This window comes from Microtus oregoni, unplaced genomic scaffold (genome assembly GCF_018167655.1).
Source record: "Microtus oregoni isolate MIOR12 unplaced genomic scaffold, Mior012 000018F_ref0000195, whole genome shotgun sequence".
NCBI classification, from domain to species: domain Eukaryota; kingdom Metazoa; phylum Chordata; class Mammalia; order Rodentia; family Cricetidae; genus Microtus; species Microtus oregoni.
Genome location: NW_024543077.1, coordinates 37,157,678 through 37,183,497, shown reverse-complemented (window position 1 = coordinate 37,183,497; position 25,820 = coordinate 37,157,678). Strand labels below are relative to the sequence as shown.

At 47.0% G+C, this 25,820-nt stretch overlaps 1 protein-coding gene and 1 long non-coding RNA gene across 2 annotated transcripts in view; one reads left to right on the top strand and one right to left on the bottom strand.

Annotated features, from left to right (window-relative positions):
- The first annotated feature begins 3,844 nt into the window (after positions 1–3,844).
- The window catches only part of Rftn2 (raftlin family member 2), a 38,884-nt gene continuing 16,908 nt past the window's right edge, over positions 3,845–25,820 (top strand). The window contains exons 1-5 of the mRNA XM_041668590.1: positions 3,845–4,489; positions 14,647–14,830; positions 16,578–16,692; positions 21,019–21,295; positions 23,222–23,425. Coding sequence (XP_041524524.1) covers positions 4,351–4,489; positions 14,647–14,830; positions 16,578–16,692; positions 21,019–21,295; positions 23,222–23,425 — 919 coding nt within the window. The 5' untranslated portion in view covers positions 3,845–4,350. The remainder of the gene's footprint in view (positions 4,490–14,646; positions 14,831–16,577; positions 16,693–21,018; positions 21,296–23,221; positions 23,426–25,820) is intronic.
- LOC121459082 lies at positions 6,742–24,538 on the bottom strand. The gene is made up of 3 exons (XR_005975900.1): positions 24,370–24,538; positions 7,922–8,047; positions 6,742–7,077 (listed from the first exon to the last, which is right to left on the bottom strand). It is a non-coding gene; the product is annotated as an uncharacterized LOC121459082 (long non-coding RNA).

Sequence of the window (25,820 nt, the reverse complement as noted above, 5' to 3'; positions counted from 1 at the left end):
CCTGGGTCCTAACACAATAATTACTAAAAAAATGTCCCAAAGACTTTCCCACAGACGGTCTGAGAGAGCCTTCTGAACTGACACTCGCTCTTCCTAGATGACTAGCTTATATCGAGTTGGAAAAAAGCAATGCACTATTTTTCTCCCATCTTATGAATAAAATGTTGAGACTGTACGATGGCTCTTCCCTTCCCTGTGGGACGGAATTCCCTGCAGGGAATGGCTGTTCGTATACACAAGTGGTTCACGTTCAGGACTATTAAGGATAGTATTGCTTTGCACATTCTCAGATGTCTCTCTTGGTACCTATGCGCTGAAGTTTCTCTTGAGCCTACACCTGGGAATCAAATCACTAGATCATAAAAAAAAAAAGGTTACTGTTCAACATAACAAGATAATACCAAGCTTCTTCCAATATAATTAAATAAATTTACACTCTGAGAAGCAACCTTTCTTTGAAAAAAAATTCAGTACTTGGTATTATCTGTTTTCATTTTGGCCCGTCAAATGAGTATAAAGTTAAATCGCTAATGTTCCCATATCCAGAAACCGGAACCACTCAAGTGTTCGTCACAGATGAGCAGTTAAATAAATACTGTATATCCATGCAGTGCCTTTTGTGGGGTGACTGTTTCCCAGGCTCCTCTCCTCCACCCCGTGCCTTTCCCTCGGCCCCCTCTGTGTATTTCATCCGTGCTCTAAAGCTCTTACTGCAGCCTTCTTCTACGTCCTTAGGTAGGTCGGATTCAAGGGAACGTTTGAGGCTCCTGTGGACCTGTTTTCCTGATGGCTTTCTCAAGATGCTTGTCCACGACACGGAGAAAGGCTATTGGTTCTTGTGTGTTGATTTTGTCCCCTTCCACTTTGCTGAACGTGTTTATCAGTGCTAAGGGTTTCTGGCAGAGTCTCTAGGGTATCATATTCCTATGTATTGAATCATATCATCTGTGCGTAGAGATACTCTGACCTCTCCCTTTCATATTTCCATCCCCTACTTTATTTTTGCTTGTCTTATCACTCTGGCTAAGCCCTACAGTAATACACTGAATAAGAGTGAAAGAGTGAACGCTCGGGCATGATTTTAATAGAAATGCCTTTAATGTCTCCCCATTGGATATAATACTTACTACAGGTTTATCATAGGTAGCCTTTATTATGTTGAGATATGTTTCTTATATTCCTCGTTTCTTCAGGACTTTTAATGTGAAGGGGTAGTGGAGCTTATCAAAAGCCTTTGTTGCATCTATCAAAATGATCACGTGACTTCTGCCCTTGAGCACATTTATGAAGTCATAACATTTATTGGCATACATATAGTGAACCATCCTTGAATCTCAGATCAGGTGACTGATCTTTTTATGTTCTTGAATTTGATTTGCAAGTATTTTGTCGATAATTCTTTTTTTTTTTTTTGATTTTTCGAGATAGGGTTTCTCCGTAGCTTTTGGTTCCTGTCCTGGAACTAGCTCTTGTAGACCAGGCTGGCCTCGAACTCACAGAGATCCGCCTGCCTCTGCCTCCCGAGTGCTGGGATTAAAGGCGTGCGCCACCACCGCCCTGTGACCAAAGTGTGTGATGTTGTTAGCCGTAGGGTTTTACCTGCATCTTTTTTTTTAAGGTTTATTTAACCTTAAAACAGTGTCCCCTAAGCTCCGTTCGGGAACTGACCCGATTTAGTCACCTTCTGGACCCGGTGTTTCTGAGTGCCTAGGAATGGCAGGCAGTTGATCAGGGTACCGGGTGCTCGCTTAACAGCTTTGCAAACACCGTGATTGGTACCAGCGATCGGCGGAGATCCCAGTTTTCCTGCAGAAGAAAGAGCAGAACAAAGGGGACGTGGAATACGGCAATCACGAGTCTCTGTAGAGAGCCAAGTTGGTCACTCTCGGTCTACCGTCTGATCCATCTAATTTACCCAGAATTCCCTTCCGCCGACTATGCCCAGCCTTGAACATGGGGACTATAGAATGGTCTCCCATACAAACACCTTTGAGAAGTAAAACATTTAATGAGGAGCTGGGCGGAAGGAAGAGGCTAAAGATGGCAATGACCTGCAAACGAAGCAATCCACACATGCCCCCTTTGAGGTGTTTCCATGTGTAGACTTTAATGAACTGAAAAATCTCTTCAGCCCAGCTTTCTCCAGGTTCTCCAAAGAGATCGGGGTTTATTTTGTAATAGCAGGAGTGTGGTGCCAAAATCGCTTCCTTCCTATCGCGACTGCCAGTCCTGTCTCGTAAGGTACACGTATTGGCAAGTGCATTGCTCTCTCTGGGCAGTGTTAGGACAGGGGACGTGATTATCTATCTCATTCAGCCTTTGATACCATCCCTTGGCAGAACACTTAACATGAGGGACACTCGGAGAAGGCAAGTCACAGAAGCAGAATCTGCGCACAAGCCGTCTGCTTTTGGGCTGGTGATAAGGAGCCTGGGCCTGGACAGGACACAGCACAATAAATACACATCGCCACGACTCCTTCCTTGTAAATTATTCTTGACGTGGCAGATTATAAGATTAAATGAGTCGGGTTATCCACGTTTGTTTTGTTTTAAGTAAGGCCATCTTGAGACCCGTGGAATTGCTGTCGTCACCTGTATAAATTCTCTCATTTTAAGCCCCCCCCCAGCCCCAGCCCCAGCCCCAGCCCCAGCCCCACCCCCACCCCCGTGCCTGGCTGGAGAGTCAGCCCAGACCCGAGAGCACTGACTGCTCTTGAGAGGACCCAGTCGTGGTTCCGGACCTCACATGGTGGTTCACGACCGTTTGTTACTCCAGGCTCAGAGGATCTGACCCTCTTCTGCACACATGTAGGCACCCACATACATGCACATAAATAAATCAAGTAATAAACCAAGAAGGTTGGGTAAATTAATTCCTCGTGTAACTATCTCATCTTTGCGATTATGTAAAGATTTTTTCTTTTTAACTACTTTTTTCTTTTTACAGTGCATGCTAATTGAACAAAATAAAATAGAAAAAGAAAACCATGATGACATTTCTATACATGTATGTAATGTACTTTGACCACGATGACATTTCTATACATGCATGTATGTACTTTGACCATGATGATGTTTCTATACATGTATGTATGTATGTACTTTGACCATGACGATGTTTCTATACATGTATGTAATGTACTTTGACCATGATGACATTTCTGTACATGCATGTATGTACTTTGACCATGATGACGTTTCTATACATGTATGTATGTATGTACTTTGACCATGATGACGTTTCTATACATGTATGTATGTACTTTGACCATGATGATGTTTCTATACATGCATGTATGTACTTTGACCATGATGACGTTTCTATACATGCATGTATGTACTTTGACCATGATGTTTCTATACATGCATGTATGTACTTTGACCATATTTGCCCCGTTATCATCTTTCTTCCTTAAGTCTTTATGAAAATATCTTAGGGTTTTTTTTTATGCTTTTTATCCTTCGTGGTTTAAATCAGCACATTTTTCTAGCAAAAAGAAACTCCATGCAGAAGGGTTTTCAAAAAGTCCACCTTAGGCATCCTGTTTTTTCTTCCTTCCTTTCCTTCTCTTTTTTCCTTCTGTTCTGTAGGATTCCAGGGTTCCCTCAAAAAGCTCACTTCCTCTCTGGAACTGATTTTCCTTTCCAACCACACTGAGAATCTGGGAATCAGTCTCTCTCTCTCTCTCTCTCTCTCTCTCTCCCTCTCTCCTTCTCTCCCTCTCTCTCCCTTCCTTCCTTCCTTCCTTTCCCTCTCTCCTACTCCCCCTCCCTCCCTCTCTTCCTCTCTTCCTCTCTCTCCCCTCCCTTTGGATCTCTTGAAGTAGACTCAGGGAAGAGAGAGAGAGCAAGCTAGGACAGAGGAGAGACAACAGACAGAAGGCATCACTTTGACGGATTCTATCTTCCATCTGCAGATAACCACACCCGAGTTGTACTTTGCCTTTAATTCCGTTTCTGGACCTCTCTTTTCCAGTCTGCCAGCTGGGAGAGACAAAGCCCCGAGCCCTGAGCGGCAGGGCTCTGGTCGGGGGCTGGCTGGCTGGCTGGAAATTGACGTGGCATGGAAATTTTCCGCTAAGTTGGAGCAGTTTGCGAGCTTCTCGGAGATCGAGCCCAGCGCCCCGGACCTGGAGCTAAACCCTGGGCTCAGCGACTCTACAGAAGAATGGATACAGTCCCCCGCTCCTCACCTTGGACCCGCAGTTTTTTCTGGCTATCTATCATTTCGCTGAAAATCAAACCAAGCAGTTAAGTCGGGAACTTGGTTTTCGCAGCTTGAACCAGAAAATTGGCTGCTCCGGTTCCCCTGGCTCTTTCCGCAATCTAACCCCTTGCTAACTTTGCCATGGGGTGCGGACTTAGGAAGCTGGAAGACCCTGATGATAGCAGCCCGGGAAAAATATTTTCTACCCTGAAGAGACCGCAAGTAGAAACAAAGACAGAATTTGCCTATGAATATGCCCTGCTGGACTTGACTTTACAAGGTACTCCTTACTTCTAATGCTATCTGTTTCCAAAATAAGAGAATACTCAGTTTTGAAGTGTGGACCTGTGGATTCTTTTTCGAAATGACATTGTTTGGTCGTCTAACAATGACGCTTTGTTTCTTAATTATATCTGGGGAGATTTTTGTTTTGTTGTGTGCTTTAAAAAAAAAAGTGTCTCGTGTACAGAATTAGGAAAACTACTTGGAAATGTTCCTTTCATTTTTAAAGCAAATAGGACCAACGCTTGTTTTCCAGGCCAAATTGCTGTGGCCTTAATGACAGCTTGTGTTTTGAAAAGATTTGGAAGGCATAGGACTGCAGCTGTGGGCAATGCTACTTGTATGCCTTGTGGAAAACTTGGCTAAGGCAAGTCTGAGGTGGCCAGTGTGTTGAATTTTGTGATTGTGTTACTTTTGTGATACGTTTGACCAAACTAAAGTTGAAAAAACAAGAAGGTTTTTTTTGTTGTTTTTTAAGGGAAAAAAGCAGCCTTCTGGAAGCCACTTCCTCAGCTGGCTGCTCCATCCCTAACAGAGAAACTTTGTTCTAAACATAAATAAACAAGCCCAGAAGGCGACTTGGAGAAGGGGCCCAGGCAGCTCGGCTTCAGGGAAGGCTCTGCCCCCCCCCCTTATGAAAACTGCACGCTGTTAGAGACACGTGTCCTGTAGACACAAGGATGTAACAGTGTTTCAAACAAACTGCATCTTTAATTGTGATGTGCTAAAAAAAAAAAGAAAGAAAGAAATTTAGAGAAACTTGCTTGCCAAGTTTTCTAAAAACTAGTATTAAGTTCTTATAGCAAAGCATAATTTTAATTCTCTCAAGTCATACATTTCATTAATTCGTAGTGTTTATACTAATTAAATTATCCTACTAGATATTGTATTTTATTCTCCCCCCTCCCCCCTCCCCTACCACCACTTTTTTTTCCCCTGAAAACAGTGTATCTTTGTGCGGAAGCAAGAGCAGCCCATTTTTCTTTGTCAAAAACTGAGCTGGCCAGCAAGCAAACTCCTTCTAAAGAGCCTAAGATCAGTACCTGTGCCCCAAACATGTTTGCCTAGCTATTTTGATCAGAGTAAGGATAAGGCTGCCTAAAGAAGGAGCGGAGATAGTCTAAATGTTTTCTTTGTTGTGTGAATTTTAAACGGGTTTTGGCACCGCTGATTCCAAAAGTGGCCATGCCTTAAAAAAAAAAAAAAAAAAAAAGCCATCTGAGAAAAATCCCTGTGTTGGGATGCTTCCATAGTGGGGTTCGCTCCGTTGCTTTTCCTTATCAAAGCAGACTGTTTGGGGTAGCAAATGCATAGAATTGAAAAAAAAGTGCCCTTAACTATTTGTGAATCTTAGGCCAGACCATTTTCATCTGTACTTTAAGATTTTGGTGCACAGCTCACTTCAGGACTATAGAACTTTCCGGACTTGATGTTTTTTTCTGATTCATACCAATCCAAGATATTATCACCTCTAACAAATGCATATAAACGCGATTACCTTCTCATCGAGAAGACACACATACAGCCTTCACTCAACAGTCAGTTTGGTTTTACTGTTCGCAGAAACCCTTTTCTCCATGAAAGAAATATAATTCCCACCTTCTGCTCTAGACGCTGCAAAAGCGTAAATTCCGTCGTAAAGCACAGGCAGGGGTTTGCTCTGCGCGCGCACGCTAACGCTAAAGCAGTCTCGCGTCTTCAGCCAGCATCTGCTTCCGATTTGCTGCAGGCGCCTGGTCTCCTGGCCCCGTCTCTTCCCGGTCCTCCCACTTGTTCTTGTTTGGGGGTTTTGTTTGCCCATTTGTTTTGGTCTTGCTTTTGCCTTGGCTGCAGAAGCCAGGACTCTGTGTACCAGCCCGGCTCCGCCCCCTCCTCCCTTCATCTCCCTGCCTCTCTCCCCCTGTCGTTGACAGCCACCTGCCTGCCACTCCAGCGGCTAAGACAGTGAGTCTGGGTGGGCTAACACATGCCAGCCCTCCGCTTGGCACCGACCATCCCTTCCTGGAACTGCTGGAAGAAAAAAATGCATAGTGCCCGCTCCTGGCTGCCAGACCACCACACAGTGAGAAACCTAGGCAGAAACAAAATGGCCTGGTGACAGCCGTGTGTGTCCACAATGCGCCTGTCTCCTGCTTTCCCAAATGGAAGCTGTGGAACAGAGAATAAAGTTTGGGGGTGGGGTGCTTTAAAAAACGGCAAGTCCCTACTCTGTGTTACAATTTATCTTGAACAATTTATTTATTTCCCATTCCTTCTACCTCCCCATACACACAGTCATTCCATGGCGAAGTCTGCCGTGCGGAGTTCCCATAGTAGCAGAAGTGTTCTAGGAGAATGACGTATCATTTTCATTCCAAGGCTGAAAGTTTCGAGTTGTTCTGCTACGGGTGAGCTCCCGAGTCTCTTCTCAGTCTTCTCCTTAAACATCTTAGCTGCTGCTGGGGAGATGACTCGGTCCGCAGGGTGCTGGCAACCCATGCCAAGGACTGGATCCCAGCACTGGAGTGGGGGGCAGACAGGCGGACCCCTGGCGAGCACTGTCCGGCCAGCCTTAACCAACCATGAGCTCCGAATCCAGAGAGAAGCCTGTCTCAAAAAAATAAGGTGGAAAGTAATTGCAGGAGATAACCAGTGTCCGCCTCTGCTCGCCCTGCCCTCTTAGGCACACTGGAGCTCACACGCGTGTGTGCGAACGTTCAAATACACGCGTACACACACACACACACACACACACACACACAACACGTGCACGCAAACCCAGTCAAGAAACAAACAGCTTAAACTTCCCAGGCTCTTGGCCCTCCAGTTCTCTTTACTCCTCCCCGGGCCTGTTCTCTCGTTCTCTCTGCTGTCCCTGCCCTCTCTTTGAGCCTTTTCTGGTCTTCACCCCTTACATCTCAATGAGGAAAATCATAAGCATAATGATTGGGCCTACAAGCCTCGCTAGTCCCAGTTCCTGGGTCGCAGGTCCTGCTGTAGCTGCCTCCCTGTCTGCAAACGGGAATTCTAATGCTGCTGAATCAGGCAGGCGTTGGTTCGTAGGGGCTCACGGTAGGCCAGCTGTCCCTGTCCCTCCTATGAAAACACCTCTAGCTCCAAGGCTGGTCACAGCCCACTTCCCTTCCTTCTTTAAACCCAGCCCTTACTCCTCTTCGCAGTCCAGGCCAGCCGGAAGTGGTGGTCTGAAGGGGAACTGAGATAAAGGGTTCAAAGGAGGGAGCATGGGCCCAGTTAGTGTCGTGGGCTGAGTTGGTGACAGCCATAAAGAGAAGAACTCAACAAAAGCAAGGAGAGGGGAACTGGCAGAAGGAGAGACACCAGGCAGCAGAGAGCGCAGGGTTAATACAGGGGACATTCAAGAACATTCAAGAAGACTGGGAATGAAGTTCTACAGAGAATGCACTGAAAGCCAACAAGGCTTAAGACGTACCTGGTCAGAAATAAACGTTGAAAGGAAGAGGGAGGCAGGGTGCCGTGCGCCTAGAACCCGAGGTCTAGGAAGGCTGAGATAGAAAGGCTGCCAGCCTGAGGGGCAGCCTGAGCTACATAGCAAGACCTGTCGGAAACAAAGAAAGGGGTGGAAAGGGACAGGGTGAAGAGAAAGAAAAGTCAGGCTACATTTTGTCACCGGGCGACCGTGGGGCACGCCTTTAATCCCAGCACTCGGGAGGCAGAGGCAGGTGGATCTCTGTGAGTTTGAGGCCAGCCTGGTCTACAAGAGTGGGCTCCAAGGCTACAGAGTAAACCCTGTCTCAAAAAAACGAAAAAAGAGGGGAAAAAAAGTCAGGCTATATTTTGTGTAACTGTATCAATCTAATAAATTCTGGGGCACTTCTCCCAACAATCAATGGGTTTTTAGAGGTTAAAGTGCTGCAAGGGGAGAAATTAGTAATAAAATCGGCTGAATCCTCTTAAGGATTAATATAATATCCATTCTTTCTTTTTACTAAGCTATATCGGGTGTTCCATTGTGTTTGAAATGCCCATGTTTGAAATGTCATAGTCTACCTGAGAAAAATAACAAATCTCACAAATGCAGACTATTGTGGGAAAGAATTCTGTTCCAAAACTGGTGGGGGGGGGCATCCCTATTAATAGCACACAGCTGACCCACTTTTAAAGATGTCAAGAGCTGGGAACGTAGCTTAATTGGTAGTGTCTGCCTAGTATGCGTGAAGCTTTGGGTTCGGTCTCCTGTGCTGCATAAAACCAAGCACGAAGACAAGACACGGGCCTATAACCCCAGCACCGGGGAAGTGGAGGCAGGGGGATCCTTGATTCTAAGTCATCATTGTCTGCTCCGCAGGTCTGTGCTGGGAGACCCTGACTCAGAAACAAACCAAAAACCAGTCAGGGTTAGGAGACAATGCCCACACATTCCCGCCCGCTCCCTGCGTCTTCTCTGGGGCTTTTTCTCCTACCTGTGTCCTTGCATCAGGTGAGAAGCTGTCTGTAAACCCTTGTGCTAAACTCTGGGGTACATTCTAGAGAAGCCTGGTTCTGTGCACTGGAGCAGACTAGAGCTGCAGGAGAACCCTGTGCGCGAGCTGGGAGGGAAACGCTCAACCAGCGTCCGCACTATGTCGCAGCCAGGGCTGCAAAGGAAGAGCCCTCGAGCGGAGTGGGCAGGTCCAGGAAGGCTCTTCAGAAGCGCCACCTCACCTGAGCTATAAAGAATGAGACCCTGATAAAGGCTTCTGTCCCAAATATGTAAATTACCTCCACCAGACAATACAGAGAATAGGCGAGAATCTGGACGTGTTGAGGGATATTTGATGACACTGCGAGCCCCGGGTTTGCATTTACGTTGATTAAATAAAATTAACCGTGGGTCAGGAAGCGGAGTTAGCAGGTAGTTGAACATCAGAGGGGATCCAGAAAACAAAGGCGCGCAGGAAGTAGGTGGGCGGGGCGTGGAGGGCGCAGGCTTTTCTGGTTTTGGCCAAGTGGCAGGGGCTTTTCAGAGATGCCAGAGGAAAGAAGGTTAGTTAGTTGCTACTCAGCCTCTCTGAACTCGCAGGTTTTCATCCCAGCCTTTGAATCTCGTGTCTTATTTATAAATAGAACAGTAGAGATTTAGTTAAAGCCATCTTTGGTGGCACTAATGGAGCCAGGGTGTCCGGGAACAGGCTTCTCACCAGGCTGGAGAAGCAGGCCAGTAACTATACATCTTGCAGTTGCTGTACGAAATAGGCGTAGATCAGGACACAGTCACCGGGCCGAAGTTAAAACAACAAGAACAGCCAAAATCAGAAATCCAAGTGGCCAAAAAGACGTGAAACTGTATTCCAGTCACCGGTGATCAGGAACACACACACCGAAACCGCTGCTACAAAACACCCAGATTAGCTAACATTCTGAGGCTGTCACAGACAGGCGTCAGTGAAGTAATAACCATGTGAGAGAGAAAAAAGGCCATTTTCTAGTTAACTGAAGATACACTCACTGCCCACACACACCGTGGGGTATCCAAAGATGTCCAAGTCAAGAATTGGGAATCCCCAAGCAAGAGCACACTCACTCAGGGCTCAGTGGACTGCAGAAGACCTGCACTAACCGTTTCAGTACATGGTAGTCTTTCTGGGCCGCCTGACCTCAGTCACACCCGCTCAACGCCCAGCACTACGCTTGAGCAGCCGAAGGGGCTACACGGCTCAATGTCATGGCTCCCCTTAGCTGTTATACCACAATGACTGCAGAACTCGAGAAACACGCTCACGGGCAAGTCCAACGCTGGCTGTGACGTGTTGAGGGAGGACACACCCCGGTGAACGCTGTGGGATTCCATCAGAAGGCTCCAAATACCCACGGATTGGCCTGGCAGAAGAGCCCAGGGGCCGACCGCTCCTTAGCAGGCTTGACACTGAACTATAGGGATGGGGGCTGCATTCCCGGTCTCTGGCGCTAACCAGCAGTGGTTACTGGACAGCCGGGGTCAGGTGTGATGGGAATAGAGAGCTAGAGAGCCAAGATTGGAGCTGGTGGGATGGGAGGTTTCTGGAGAGCAGGCCACTTTCTCATTTTTGATTAATTAATGGTTACTGAAGTTTCGGTATTTAAAGCAGGCTCCATGCTTTTTTCCTGGATGTGTTATACCTGCCCTCCAGAGAAAAGCTTAAAGGGCAGTGGGGATAAACAGGCTGAAAGACAGACATGATGAGCAAAGGCCAGAAGTGAGAGGAATTCTGGGGCCTGGAGGCTGCGCAGTACATGAGGAAGAAAGTATAGAAAGGCGGGTCACAAGATTCCGAAACCGCCATGAGTCTCTCGGATGCATGCTCCAGTGCCAAGCAAGGAGGCTCACGCCTCTAGCCGCAGCACTCAAGAGGCCGGAGCAGGGTAACTGTCCCTATGTTCAAGTCCAGCCTGGGCTCCTGAGACCCTGTCTCAAAACACAAGACAAAAAGAAAAGAAAAAACGCTGTAATGTTACTTCATTTAACTGTACCGAGACGATGTTATTAACACAGCATTCTGTATTTCTCAGTTACCTAAAACCTCTCACTTACAGAATAAATCAGATAAGCTGAACAGCCACACATTAAATCACTTAACAATCTACCACAGTCTACACCAGCGTTCTCAACCTGGGGGCGCAAGACCATTCCACAGGGGTTGAATATCAGATATTTACATTATGATTCATAACAGTAGCGAAATTAGTTATGAAGTAGCAACAAAAATAGTTTTATGGTTGGGGGTCCCCACGACATGAGGAACTGTATTAAAGGGTCGCAGCATTGGGAAGGTTGAGAACCACTGGTATGGCTGACCTCATGCCTGAATTCACAAATCTTCAACAAACATGGTCCAAATCAATGAAGTCCTCTTTCCTGCGGTCACTTGGGGTGTTCCCAGTTCCCATGTCTTTCTGCCAGGGTTTCAGCTCAGCCTCAGAATTGACTAACAATGTGGATCACTTCCCTAACCTCTCTCCTTAAATCTTATCAATCAATAAAAATCCACCTGGAAGGGTTTGTAGGGGTTCAGAACGGATGTGATCTGTTCGTACAGAACCGGGCACAGGCTGGAAGTCGCTGCTTCTGACTCTGTTCTGCAGCCGCCGGGAGGGCATGCAGGTTGCCTGGCCACCGCCCTGTAAGATGGTGGTGAAGTTGCTTGTGTTTTCACACTGTTTTTACTAAAGAAAAGAAGTTTAGATGTGTTTTATAAATACAAACCCATCTCCAGAGGCGAGTTGGTGGGAATTAACATGTGTGGTTTGTGCCGTCTTCATAGAATTGCATTGTCAGAGCAGAACTTCCAGTGTTTAACAGTTCTCAACTTTATATGGAATGTGACTTTTTGTATCTTTGTGCCAATTTGGTTTTGGGGCTTTTTGGTTGATTGGTTGATTGGTTGGTTGGTACATTTGCATTTTGAGGCCTCTGCTATAGCCCAGCCTGGCCTGACACTCACTATGTAACACAGGCCACTTTAGAACTTGTGGTAATCCTCCTGCTTCAGCCTCCCAAGCGTAGGAATGACAAGCATGAGCCACCCTGCCCTCTGACTTGCATTACAAGGTTCGAGTTTTGTCACGGGCACATTTTAGTGAAAAAACATGAAATGGATCAACAGATATTTTAGTTTAGAAGCTTTGAGAAGAACTTTTTTTTTAACCTTCAACAAGTCTTGATTGTAGTAATATAAACTCACTTAGCATCTGCACAAATTTCAAAACCATTACAACTTGCTGTGCCCAGGCTCCTCATGATCGCCCTGGAGGACGCCGAGATGCTTTCACAGATCCTGTAGCACTAATTTCACAGTTACCAGCCACGCCCACCAAGGCTGTAACACCATTTGTCCCTCCTCTCAAAGAATGTGTGCAACCCTCAGGCTGAGGAGAGAGCTTACGGCTGCTATGGAGAAAAACACCCCCTCCCCCTTAACTTCCTGTGTTTAAAGGGGGACAGAGCCTCTGATACTGCAGCCCAATGCAAGAACGTCAACTCCAAGGCTGGGCCTCAGAGGCTGAGCCTGTCATGGATACATAATGGCCCAGTCTTTAGAGCGGCTGAAAAGTCCTTCCTCCGTGTGTACTGTTCTGCCCTCCAGGGAGAGCTCTGAATTCCTCACAGCCTTCAGCTGGGCTGAAAACATTCAGATGGAGGGAGGGCATGAAAAGAAGCTCTCCACGAGAAGCTTGAATTTGAGGCGGAGATCGACAACAACACACCTTGGTCTACAACACACACGTGCACACATACACACATACTTCATACATACATATACACATATACACACATGTGCCTGTATATGCCTACGTGCACATATGCACACATACCTATATGCACATACACACACGCAGATACACACATGCACACACATACACACTTGCATACACGCATATACACACATACACACATATGAATGTACATACCTAGAGGCACATATGCACACATACGTATATGCACACACAGATACACGCATGCGCACATATTTGCATACATACATATACACATGCATATATGCACATATACACATGCAGATACACACATATGCACATATACACACACGCATGTACATACACACCTAGTAGTGACTACCAAGCCAGCCAGAAAACCAAGGCCAGCTCAGTAAGGCGTTTGGATAAAAGTCACACAGTTCCTCTCCGTCAGACTTCATCCTAGCTTGTCATCCTGTTGCCATAGCAAACACCATGACTACAAACAATGTGGAGAGAAAGGGGTTTCCTTTTCCTTATACTGCTGGTCACAATCCATCATTGAGGGCAGTCACATCAGGAGCTCAAGGAAGGGACAACCATGTGGGAAGACGCTGGCTGTCTCTCTCTCTGGGTCCTCTGGAAGAGCAGCCAGTGCTCTTAACCACTGAGCCATCGCTCCGGTCCTCACAGTGTTCTTGACCATTCTCGCTTTCATGGCCAAGACGATGAAAGGCAGGTCCTTGGCACTGCCAGGGTTTGCCACTTTGCCTTTCTCTGCTAACCAAACTTTTTATTTCCCCTAGCTAATAGTGATCGGCTTTCCATCTTTGTATGATAATTTTACCTGTTCTCTTAACAAACAGTAATTCCGTTTAATGTAATGACCGAAGGAACGTGTGAGGTACGGAAAGGGGTAAGATAGGATCCTTGCCCTGAAGGAGTCGAACAACCGGGACAGGTATATAAACAAGTAACTGGAACACAGGGCAGAATGGCCAGTGGAGGAAGAACTAACTCAGGGGTGGGGACAGGGAAGGGGAGAAAAGCTGACTGTGGTCAAACAGAGTGGCAGGTTCAGAAGTCCAAGCTGTCACGTCAAAGCATGCAGGAATGCGTGGCTAAGGGGACTTTTGCACGTCAAACTTCTCCGCTTCCTGCCCCATGCCTTGTAACCCATTAAAGGACTTTTTTTTTAATTATGTACCAATCAGCACAGTTCTAAAGATACGTTTATGTTATATTTTCTTCCTTAGCCTTAAGAGTCTGTTCTGCGTTACTGTATAGTTTTTCAGCTGCTTTGTTTTAAGAAAGGCGGGGTCTGTAGACCAAGCGCTAAGAAAGAGTTAACCCAAACAAATGACGAGAGGCTTGCCACACAGACAGGGATGGAATGTTTACATGGAGACCAGATGTTTCTTCAAAGTTCAGGGCTGTCCTCCCCATTTTCATTTCTATTCATAACGACAAAGAAAATAGAATAGATGTAGGATATTAGTTTAAATCCAAAGGGGAATAGAAATGGAAGGAAATGGATTCATGCTGGCCCGCATAGCTTTCTGTTGAGTGTCTCGTTTCCATTCGAGAAGCTGGTGTGTGTGCTCACCGATGGCGGGATTGTTCCATCATGGGAGTGTTAGTGCTGGGGACAGGGACTTCCCCTGACCCTTCTTCCTCATCTGCATCTTAACCTTCTTCCTGTGCTGGACTCCACAGGTCACATGACTGGGAAACCAGGCCAGCCTGGACCTGGAACTGATTTCATATTGCTTTCTTATTCACAAGATAATCAATGCCAAGTCCGCCTCTGGATAACAGTCCTAACTGTCCTCCATAAAGTGAGAAATATTACAGATAATGTAGCCACTGAAATTCATATCTCGGTAGCGTTGCAGACGCCTTCTCCAGCTGCATACCCCTCTTTCCCATACAGGTCGACAGTGTTACCAATAGGAAAATTTCTCTTCATTTTTTTTGGTCTTTCAGCTTCAACAAACCCAGAAGTCATCAAGATAAATTCGGTTCTGGACATCGCTGCCAAAGTGGAAGACTACTATCTGAAAGGCTACGTCGTTGGGGCCATTCATCCAGTTTTACAACCTGTGGGGCATAGGAAACACCTGCCAGCAAGTCGTCTGTACAGAGTGGTGCTGTCTCGCCCGAAAGCAAGGTGAGCTCCAGAGTGTCCCCTCGGAGGACATTCGGAGGGATGGATTTGTTTTCGTCTTTCGGGGAGGTAGTTTTTTTCGTTTGGTTCGTTGGATTTTGGTTTTCAGGGGATATTTTGAGACAGGGAGGGTTTCTCTCTGTGGACCAGGCTGGCCTTGAACTTACAGAAATCCTCTGCCTCTGCCTCCCAAATGCCGGAATTAAAGGCGTGAGCCACCACCGCCTCGCAGGTTTTCTTTAATCTAAAAGAGAGGAAATTTTGAAGGTGTGATGGAAAATGAAGGACACTCAGGGGATGATGATTCAAGGCACATTTTTCGCAGCTGATATTGAATTGGAATAAGGAAACACACATCCTTAAAAGCCCTGATTAAGCCAAGGGTGGTGGTACATGTAGGGTTGGGGAGTGACCCGGGCACTCAGCAGGATGAGTGAGGTGCGAAGACCCCAACTTTGACACTGGTGTGGGCTGCTCAAAAGAAAAGAGCCAAAACAACGCAAACCCTCCTGACCATTGTCTTTACTCTTTGGGACCAAATAACCAGGCACTAAGTGAAGATGTCATGGGCAAAAGGAAGGAAATAGACCCAAGAAGCACCCCAAAAAGCTGGGTGTAGTAACTCCTGTACAACCACTAGAAGACATGGAACGGCAGTGAGCGTAAGCACCTAGCGAAACGAGGTAGCCCACTCTGCGTTCTTCCAATTCCCTCTGTTCTCATGAGGAAACCAGCTCACATCATAAACCTTGTGTAGCAGAAAGCCCTACCACAGCAAGGTCTCAAAATTAGATAATCACATTGGCGACTTCTTCCCTAAATGCTAAATGTAAGGAGGGGGGCGCCACGGGGGGGAGGGGAGGTCATGGGATTGAACCTAAACTTTGGTCCTGATGACAAACTCCATCAACTGTGGATAGCCAACTACCTTTCCCACTTTTGGTGTTAAACAGGCTCAGAAGTGCTAAAACTTGGCAGAAATTAGAGATCAGTAAAGGACAGACAGGGCTGGGAAACAGACATATTTATCTGCCTCTAAAAAGATTGTTTTTACTTATGCTCTGTCCAATAACAAAGTCTCTTTCATTCACTTTAAATTGGGAATCAAATTGCTGAAAGTTTAAATTAGGGAAATGTAGTGATATTTTGTTTGTGCTTTAGCAAATAAAGCTTGTCTGAAGATCAGAGTGCAGAGCTAAATCACCAGGGGCCAGGCAGAGGTGGTGCACACCTTTAATCCCAGGATTTGGGAGTCCCACACTTTTAATCCCAACACTAGCGAGGTGGAGACATGAAGAGATATAGCTGGGTGGAGAGAGGAATATAAAGAAGGAAGAGAAAGGAGCTCAGATGCAGTCTGAGGTTTGGGGGAGACAGTTGCAGTCCTTGGGTGCAGTCTGGAGTACACTCTGAAGCAGTCTGAGGACAGGATCACTTTGGTCTGAGGATTCGGTAGAGGTTAAAGATCTCTCTAGTGGCTGGCAGCTCTGCTTCTCTGATCTCTCAGTTTTCACCCCCTAATATCTGACTCCAGGTTTTTATTATTAAAAAACAATTAGGATTCGTGCTACAAGGAAATGTAGTTAACAGGAATCACTGCGTGTCTGTGGCATTTTGATTGTGGTAACCATTGGGATTGAAATCGCAAATGGAGAGCCTTGACCTCACTTCTGAGTTGCTTGCGGTTTTCACGGGGACATGGGAGGAAAGAAGTGGTTCGCACCTGACCATGGCCATGTTCTCCTTGCAGCCCCAAGCATCCAGCAGCCCCAGGTGGACAAAGGCATGCAAGACTCGTGATAGAGGAGTGTCCTCTACCTTACGAGCCGGAGACGAACAACGCAGCGAAGGAACTCATAGAGAAGGTATTGGGTGCGCCTGTGCCTCCCTCATGGCGACACTATGCAACAGCTTCCCTTCTCACCTGACAACTATACAGACCCCAGGCGCGGTGGCACAGTCTGTAACCCTAGCACCGGGCGAGGGGAGGACCATGGGTATAATGTCATCCTCAGCTCCATGCTGAGTTCAAAACCAGCCTGAACCACATAGTGAGTTTCCCACAGCCTGAGCTACAGTACAGGACCCAGATTAGGGAACTGGCGATGGCTTATTCTACAGAATTCAAAACGTACAGCGTGTGAGCCAAATTGTGTATCAATGAAAACTCCACTCGTCTGGATCTCTGGAGGAAGAACAAAAGGATGAGTGTGTTAAAGGAGCTTGCTAGGTTGGTTTACACAGCACAGCCTACATAGGACAGCAACAGCTACCTTCATACTGAGGCTGCTCCTTCCACAACCAAATGCCTTAGCTGTCCCTAAGGCCTGGAAGATTCCAGAGAGCCACTGGTCTTCCTTCAGTCTTGGGAGGCTGAAGGAGTTGGGTTCGAATGTCAGTCAAAAGCAGCAGCTGCCAGTTGGCGCCAGCATAAACGACCTTGGCAGCCCATGAAGGCAGGCAAGCCAAGAGCAAAGGCTGGGTGTCTTCGTTTCCTTAAGGATCAGGGGTGCCACCAGAAGTGCCACCCACATTTAGAGCAGTCGAACTGGGCAAGAAAATTCCATAAGCTTGCCTGTTAATTGATTCCAGATCCAGCCAAGCAGACAGCCAAGATTAGCCATCACAAAAACATAAACAAGGGCCAGTAAGACAGAACAGAGTTAGCAGAAGTAAATTCAACTGCATAGAAGTTTAATAACAGCCAGGCGGTACTCCCAGCACTCGGGAGGCAGAGGCAGGCGGATCTCTGTGAGTTCGAGGACAGTGTGGTCTACAAGAGTTAGTTCCAGGACGGCCAGAGCTACACTGAGAAACCCTGCCTAACAAAGAAGGAGATGTTTAATAACAAACACGGCAACACAAAAAGCAAGAATAGCTGTGACTGAGTCAGTACTTGGGGAAGTAGGCAATTGTTCCACGGAAAATAGATTCCAGAAGTTTCAGATGAGACAAAGGGGTGGGATTTTTTTAAGATGAAAAAAAAAGTCTGAAAGAAAACAAAAAATAAGCATATTCAATTGTGAATGGGGAGTTCGCATGAAATCAAATTATGTTTTTTAAGAAAAATTAACTTGAAAAGAAATCAAAGGAAAATTTGCAATTGCTGCATTCTTTGGAAGCTGCATAAATAAAAAGTTGAACACTAAATGTAGATTGACTAAACCCAGAAAAAAACATATATATATGTATATATATGTATATATATACATAAATATTCTAAATTGATAGTATTTTTGGTGAAAGTTATTTCTGTCACATCAGTCTACTCATAAGTTCTTACCTTCTGCTTGTTTTTGTTGTTGTTTCGGGGGAGTGTGTGTTTTGTTTTTGAAATGGATGTTCACTGTGTAGACTTGGCAGTCCTGGAACTCTGTCCCCGAAACTGGCCTCGAACTCACACCTGAGTGAGTTCTACCTCCTGAGTCCTGGGATTAAACTGACCACCACCACACCCAGCTAGCCTTTATTTAATTTAAATATAGAGTCAAGAACCCAAGCCAAGGCACTTTCACTTAAAAATTGTGAGTTCGGCCAGGAGGTGGTGGCGCACGCCTTTAATCCCAGCACTGAGGAGGCAGTGGCAGGCGGATCTCTGTGAGTTCGAGACCAGCCTGGTCTACAAGAGCTAGTTCCAGGACAGGCACCAAAGCTACAGAAAAATCTTGTCTCCAAAACAAAAACAAACAAACAAACTGTGAGACCAGAGTGGGGCGTGCTGACCACAGTTAGCAATCCTCTGAGCCAGGCACAGTGGTTTCTACCTGTAATCCCGGCGTGTAGGCGGCTGAGGCAGGCAGACCGAGCACCAAATCAGACTGGGCTACAAAGGAAAGAGAAAAGGAAATGATGCCGTGTGTTTCTGTCGCTGATTTCAAACCGTCTGCGGGGCGGTGTCACCACTCAGAACGGCTAACAGCGCTGCTCACTGAGGTACAAAGTCACCGTTCATCTGCGCGGGTGGCAAAGTCCGGGAGACAGGGCTCTCTAAAGAGCACACACTGTTTAGGGCCGCCATTCTGGGTATTTCTTTTCTGGGAAGAAACCCGCTCCAGACAGTTTCTTTTGCAAACGAAAGCATCGCTACTCATTGGGTCCTAATGGATGACCACGCAGCGCTTATTCTGAATCGGACTCCCTGGGCGCACTAAAGACCCACTTCCACAGGAAAGTGTCATGTCACAGGATTCTCCTTCAAGGGAAAGGCTTCGGGAAGCACACAGGCGGAATATCCCAGCATTGCCCTGGGCGTGAGCAAGCGCGATCGACGAATGCCAAGTATTTCTGAACAGGCACTTTGTGTAAGACTGAAAGTTGAACAGCTTTCGCTGTCTGTCAGTGCCGGCTCTATTTTTAGTTCGCGTCCTTGTATCTGGTACTGAGGATTGAACGCTGGGCCTCGTGCACGCCTCCAGCATGCGGGCCTTCTACTCTGAGCTCAATCCCCACCCCTGTGCGTTCTATTTTTAATATTCAGTTTGTATTTTTCTCCTCTCGGGGTTTTAAAATACTGCATTTAAAATCGTCAGTCCTCTAAGGCTGGCAAGACCACCCAGCAGGAAGAGGCGTGGCTATCAAAGCTGGCGAGCTGAGTGGTCAGAGAGAAGTAGCTCCTACAAGTCGTCCCTCCCTCTTCATGTTTATCATGCCATGACACGCGCGTGTGCGTGTACACACACGATTAACTAAGCGTAATTAGAGGTATCCAACCTCCAAGTTAAAATGGAAAAGACATCAATCTATGTCTTCCTAGACTTTTCCAGAAGAAGAAGTATGTGCTATCATACGAGTTTTCCTGAATGTCTCCACTCAAACCTAATACCCGGAAAGGACACTGACAAGAAATTTACTCCTTTCTACTCGCAGAGAGTGGGGCCCTCTCACACCTCCCTCCTCTCTCAAGTCTCCACACAGTGTTAGCGAGATCTTAGGAAGAGGGACGAGGCTGCCCTGGCCTCAGTCTGGGGTTCTGGCTCCTTGAACTCCACCCTCTGAGCCAGCCCGAGGTGACCCCTTTGATCCCCTTTCTTTTCTCCGGTTCTTCCTGCGTTTGAGAACCCACTTCACTCCGTCAGTGCTGCCATCCCCAGCCTCCGTCATAGCTCTCTCCCAGGTAATACAAAAAATGTTTAGTTTCTCAGTGTTTAAAACAGTGGTCGGGAAAAACCAACACTAAGAGTCAGGCAGGGTGGTGCACACTTTTAGACCCAGAACTTGGGGAGCAGAGGCAGGCAGATCTCTCTGAGTTTGAGGCCAGTCTGGTCTACAGAGAGTTCAAGATCAGCCAGGGATACAGAAAAACCCTGTCGCAGAAAAGAAAAAAAATTTTTTTGAAGAAAGCATTTGTGCTTCTGCATTTATTTAATGGATGTTTACAGTATACCTATCCAATAATGCAATACAAAGACAGATAAGACACAGCATTTTCCCCGGAAGTATTGCCAGCTGAACTCAGGAAAAGAACACTGTCACAACAGCGAAAAGCCGAAGAAAACCCTTAGATCTCGGGCGCTGTGTGCTCAGAGGAAATAAGAGTCTCAGAAGCGGTCGGATGGAAATAGTACCAGACGTGAAAACCACCATTGCTGAGATCCCGAACTCTTTCTCTGACCTCATGCCATCTGTCTCAGAGTCTGGGTCCTCACGGACAGGATCAAATCGGATTCCGTGTCCTTGGCCAGGTCAGAGGCAGACGTAGAACGTCAGCAGATTAGAAAGCTCCCCGTCAGCTGCGTCTGACCTGGGCCACGTTTTCAGGTGCACGTTCGTAAGAGCTGGCCTCTTAACACCTGTCTTAACACCGAACCCTGCGGTGTGCCTTTTTTTAATAGTGAGACTGTATTTGCTTCAGTTACTCTGGGGAGTGTTCCAGAACAGTCTTTACTTCTGCTCCAACTGGAAAGGTTATCGTTAACCATGTCCAAAAGTCCTGCTATAAAATTACTAGTTCTTGCCAAATATGATGGAATCTCAGAGAAAAATAGGGTCCCATCTCTGTAATTTCTAAAGCATTCGTTCTGGTAACGAGTCACGCTGATACTGAGACATGACCTTGGGAGTGGTGGATGCTAGCAGTTCCCAGCTGACTTAGAAGTGTGGCTTCGGTACTGGTCAGTTCCATCCCACCTTCCAGTGGCCTCCTCCGTCACACATGGGGTTTACCTTGGTCCTGCTATCTCTTTCAACCTCAGATTAATGCTGCCGCCAAGAGAGGAAAGAAGTTTGTTGGGTTTGTATCACAGTACGACTCCCCGTCCCCACACTGCAACGGAACCAGCCATGATGGAGACGCAGAATCGGGGCTACCCGGGAGACACGGTTCCCGTGACAACTGCAAAAGCTGGGATGAAGGAGACGCCAGCGGACAGTTGTCTGACAGCGGAGTGGAGGAGGAACCGCAGCGTGAAAGTGGACAGGGGACAGAAGGAAACAGCAGTCCCGGCTGCTCTAGACCAGAGCTGGGAGGAGGTAACAGCATGGATGGAAAGACAATGTTCTCTATGTTCCCCAAACTGTATCGTGATTTTAGAGAAATAGAAACAACGTTAATTTCTGCAGGTTACGAGGAGAGTGAACTGATCTAATCTTTTGGGGTTGCTTTTAAATAACTATTGCTAGAAATAAGGCAAGGCAAGGTTTCAGATGTTAGTTTTCCTCCTGACCCTCCAAGCCACCCACATAATTCAGGCACCCAGCCCCTCTTCTAAAACAAACGGCTCATCCAGCCGTGCTGCAAGAAATGGCTTGACGGCCGGGCGGTGATGGCATACGCCTCTAATCCCAGGACTCAGGAGGCAGAGGCAAGCAGATCTCTGTGAGTTCTAGAGCAGCCTGGACTACAGGGCAAGTTCCAAAAGCCAAGGCTATACAGAGAAACCAAAAAAAAAAAATAAGACTTGACTGAGAAAGTAGCTTGGTTACAGCTGTTCAGTAAACTGTGAGCATCTCAGGGCAGGCCTTTCCCATCCCCATGCGTGCTCTTCACCTTTGGAGTCCATGGCCTGCTTTGGCCATCCCTAGAATGTGACAATGGAGCCCCGTGATGTGTGCGCTGTGACAATGGGTTCCCACAGCCAGAAATAGCCGTAGACAAGTTTGTCCTTCCCTGCCAAGCCCCAAGTTTTCCCAAGAAACCGAGAGCATTTCTCTCTTTTATTTTGGACTGTGTAAAGTTTCCTGACATCTTTGCAGGAATTCTGTTTTAAAGCAACATCAAAGAAAATTAAAGACTCCATAAACCGTGAAGAAAACACGGCCCCTAGAGACAAATGCCTCCCTTTCTTTCTATAAAGGGGACAATTGCAGAGCCTCCCTCATGGGGTTGGAGAAGGAAAACAGCCCAGTGCCCGGAACAAAAGAAGCTCTAGCAAGTTGGCAGCTGCCATAAACCTCGGCTCGGCGCTGGCCCTGGAGGGCACAGTGGAGTCCTGGCCTTTCGGGTTCAGAACCCGTGCGTGGCAGGGCTCCATGTGAGCACAGCCTTCTAGAAAAAGAACCAGGAGGTTAAAAAACGGAACAGTATATTGCTGAGGTTGTGCTGAGTTTTGTTTTTGTTGTTGTCCCTGGGTTGTTTTGTTTTTTCTTTTGAGTTCAGGACCAAACCCAGGACTTGCTAGGCAAGTTCCCTCTACTGAACCAAATCCTCAACCCCTGTTAAAGCGTTTTTTAAACAGTCAAGTATTTACGTGGTGTGTAACTGTATTTAAAAACTCGGAGCTTTCATGAGAACAATGAATACCAAACTCATTCTAGCACTTATCTCTAGAGTATGGATTCAGAGACGAGACGCTGCACGGTACCCACCTCGTAGAGGCCTCTCCTGGGTCCGCTGTCTTGTTATATATTATACATATTATATTATATCATATCATATCATATCATATATAATCCAAACCTAACGTGGCACGGCATCAGCATGTGATTCACCTGAGTCGGGGGCGGGGAGAGCGTCAGGTACCTTAGTCAGGACAGCACCTGTCCCACAACCACCAGGTCTTGAGTTCGATGCCCGGCTCCCCCCTTAAAAGGCAGATGTGGAGATGTGATGCCTGAAACCCCAGTGATCGACAAGTAGACAAGATGGCCAGGTTCAGTTAGAGACCCTGACTCAAAACCCAAGATCCAGAAGGACTGAGAAAAACACCCAACACCAACCTGTGCACGTGCGCGGGCGCGCGCACGCACACACACACACACACACACACACACACGTCCATGCCCTCAAACACACATGTACACAGATATACACACAAATCTTTGTAATTGAGTGGCGGGTACTTTTTTTATTTTCTATATTTATTTGTATGTTTGTCGTCTCACGAAGAACGAATTAAGAATTTTGATGTGTAAGATTATGACTGTCCCCCCCCCCCTTTCCTGACCGCCTGTCCTCAGATCACAAGCTCTACATGGTCTTCAATGCCTTTGACGAGGAGTCAGCCTGCTGGAGCTACCGAGAGGGTGTCCTGTCCATGAAAGTGACGCGGAAAGGGGCCGTCATCAACACCCTCGATGCCAATTGGCTCGACTTAACAACATTCTATTATAAACAAGGCTTGTCTTTAGTTGACGCTTTTGTATCCTGGGAGACACCTAAAGGTGAGTTTTACCTTAGTAATACATCCGTCTGTAAATCATCTGGATGCGTGTCAAAACTGCCGAAAATGTTGTGTTTCAAGTACTGTGGTCTATGAGGATGGTTATAATTGACTTTAATTTTTTTTTTTTCTGAGACATGGTTTCTCTGTAGCTTTGGAGCTTTTGTAGACCAGGCTGGCCTCGAACTCACAGAGATCCGCCTGCTTCTGCCTCCCAAGTGCTGGGATTAAAGGAGTGCGCCACCACTCCCTGGCCTCTAGGGGCTTAGCTCTGCACTCTGATCTTCAGGCAAGCTATATTTGTTCAAACACAAACAAAATATCAACAAAATTATCACCACGGAACTTCTGATTCTTTCTATGTACAGAAGAGAAATCTGAGGTATGGATCCATTCTTTTGTCTTTCTCTAGTCTTCGTCTTTGAGTTACAATGTAATACATAATCAGTTTTGCTGACCACAAAAAAAACAGACAAAAAGACCTCCCCAGAAATGAAGAGAGATTAGTGTTCACAGAAGTCAGGAGACAGGGCAGCTGGAGGGAATGCATCAGAAGGTGGGCGCTGGGATCACTACAGACCTTAAACTCAGCAAGGTTGGAGCCAAGAGTGAAGGAGAAATCAGACACAGTGTTGTGAGACCACCCTGTTCTTAAACCAGCTTTTTAAAGCCTGGCCTGATGGGGCAGATGACTGGATAGACCCTAGTACGTCCAGAAGCCACATTCCACAAGAGCCTTTTAAGTAGAGCCAAGCCCAAGGCGTGCCTCCAGCGCGGAATCTTGCAGAAATGACTGGCACACAGCAGGTGCCCAACAAATACTCGGTGTTTTCTAGTCGCTGGACTTGTTCCGGTTTGGTCTTGTTCGGAAACGGCAAGGTTTCACGAGAAGAGGCAGGCCTTTAGGATCCGACAGACCAGGGTTTAGGGTCGACGCCTACTTACCAGCTCTGTGGTCTGGGGAACTCGGGCGGGCCGACGGAAGTTGCTTCCTTAAGGGGGCATGAAACGCACCCTTGGCGGCTGTGAGCCACGGGTGGGAACAGCACAGGTCAGGTGTCCAGCACCGAGGCTACGGCAGAGTCCTTTCCCCTGTGAGTCTTCCTTCTGGCCGCGTACGTGCAGTCTGTTACGTACGTACGTACGTACGTACATTCCGTACGTTCCGATCAGCTATTCCGAGACTGGTTCGTGCTTCCCCACCGTTTCTCTCCCTCTCCTCCCTGCAGCGTCTAAATTGGAGGCATTTCAGATTTTGGTTGGTGACAAACTGCCCAAGGAAAAGCAAAACTGTTCTTTTCAGTCTCTCTCAGACATTCCTGCCATGGGACTGGCCTGACGAAAATAAAATGGGTTACTGCCGTTGCTCAGCCAGAGGCCCTGTGTGGCTTTAGTTCTTAGAGCCCCAGGGAGGTTCTCCCTTCCTCAGCGGCTCTGGAACGTCTCTTCAGACAGTGTTTGATGCAGTCTTTGCTGAACGTCTTTTATCCACCTCAGCCTTTGGGGTCTGGACACCCGTGGGTCACTAGGACTTTCCCGGAAGTGCCCAGGGACACTGCAGAGGGGAAACTGACCAGTGTCTCCCACTGTGAGAAGCCAATAAGAAGAAGCTGGACTGAATTGGGTTCTTTGCTCTGAATGTTTGGTGTCTGGCATTCTGAACACACAGAAAAAAAATGCATATTTAGCTGTGTCTTGCTTCTGTCCTCAGCCCAAATATTGTCAGAAATCAGGTCACTACAGAGAACATAGAACTACAAGACCAGACACTGCCTAGAAACTTATTAGCTCACGAATCGCACTGGAGAAAATGCTCCAGAAACAGCGGCAGAGGGGAGGGGATGTCTTGGAAAGCTACCTACCTTGACAGAGCACGATGCTAGCTTTGTAAGATCTGTGGCATTCCTCTGTGTCCTTCCACACGCTTGCAGCCTTCTCTGTTTCGAACATTCCCCTAGGAGTGGACAGACACACACACACACACACAAGGAGGGTCACCCCCAGAGTGTAGTCTCCCTCTCCAACCCCGCTTTGCCAGATCTTTATGTTTCCTTTTGATTGCCTGTGGATTCTCTTCCTTTCAAGGCACTTGAAGGAGAAGCGAGGGGCCGTCAGGTAGAAAGGTGTATGTATATCTATCTCTGCTTCTCATCCGTGTATCCGCTTAGGTACAGGGTTTGCTATAATGAGTAAGTGTGGGGAACAGGCAGTTAGGCTGTGGTGGTACCAACACACACACGCACACCCAATTTCAAAAGTAACAAAATAGGCCGGGCGGTGGTGGCGCACGCCTGTAATCCCAGCACTCGGGAGGCAGAAGCAGGCGGACCTCTGTGAGTTCGAGGCCAGCCTGGTCTACAAAGGGAGTTCCAGGACAGGCTCCAAAACCACAGAGA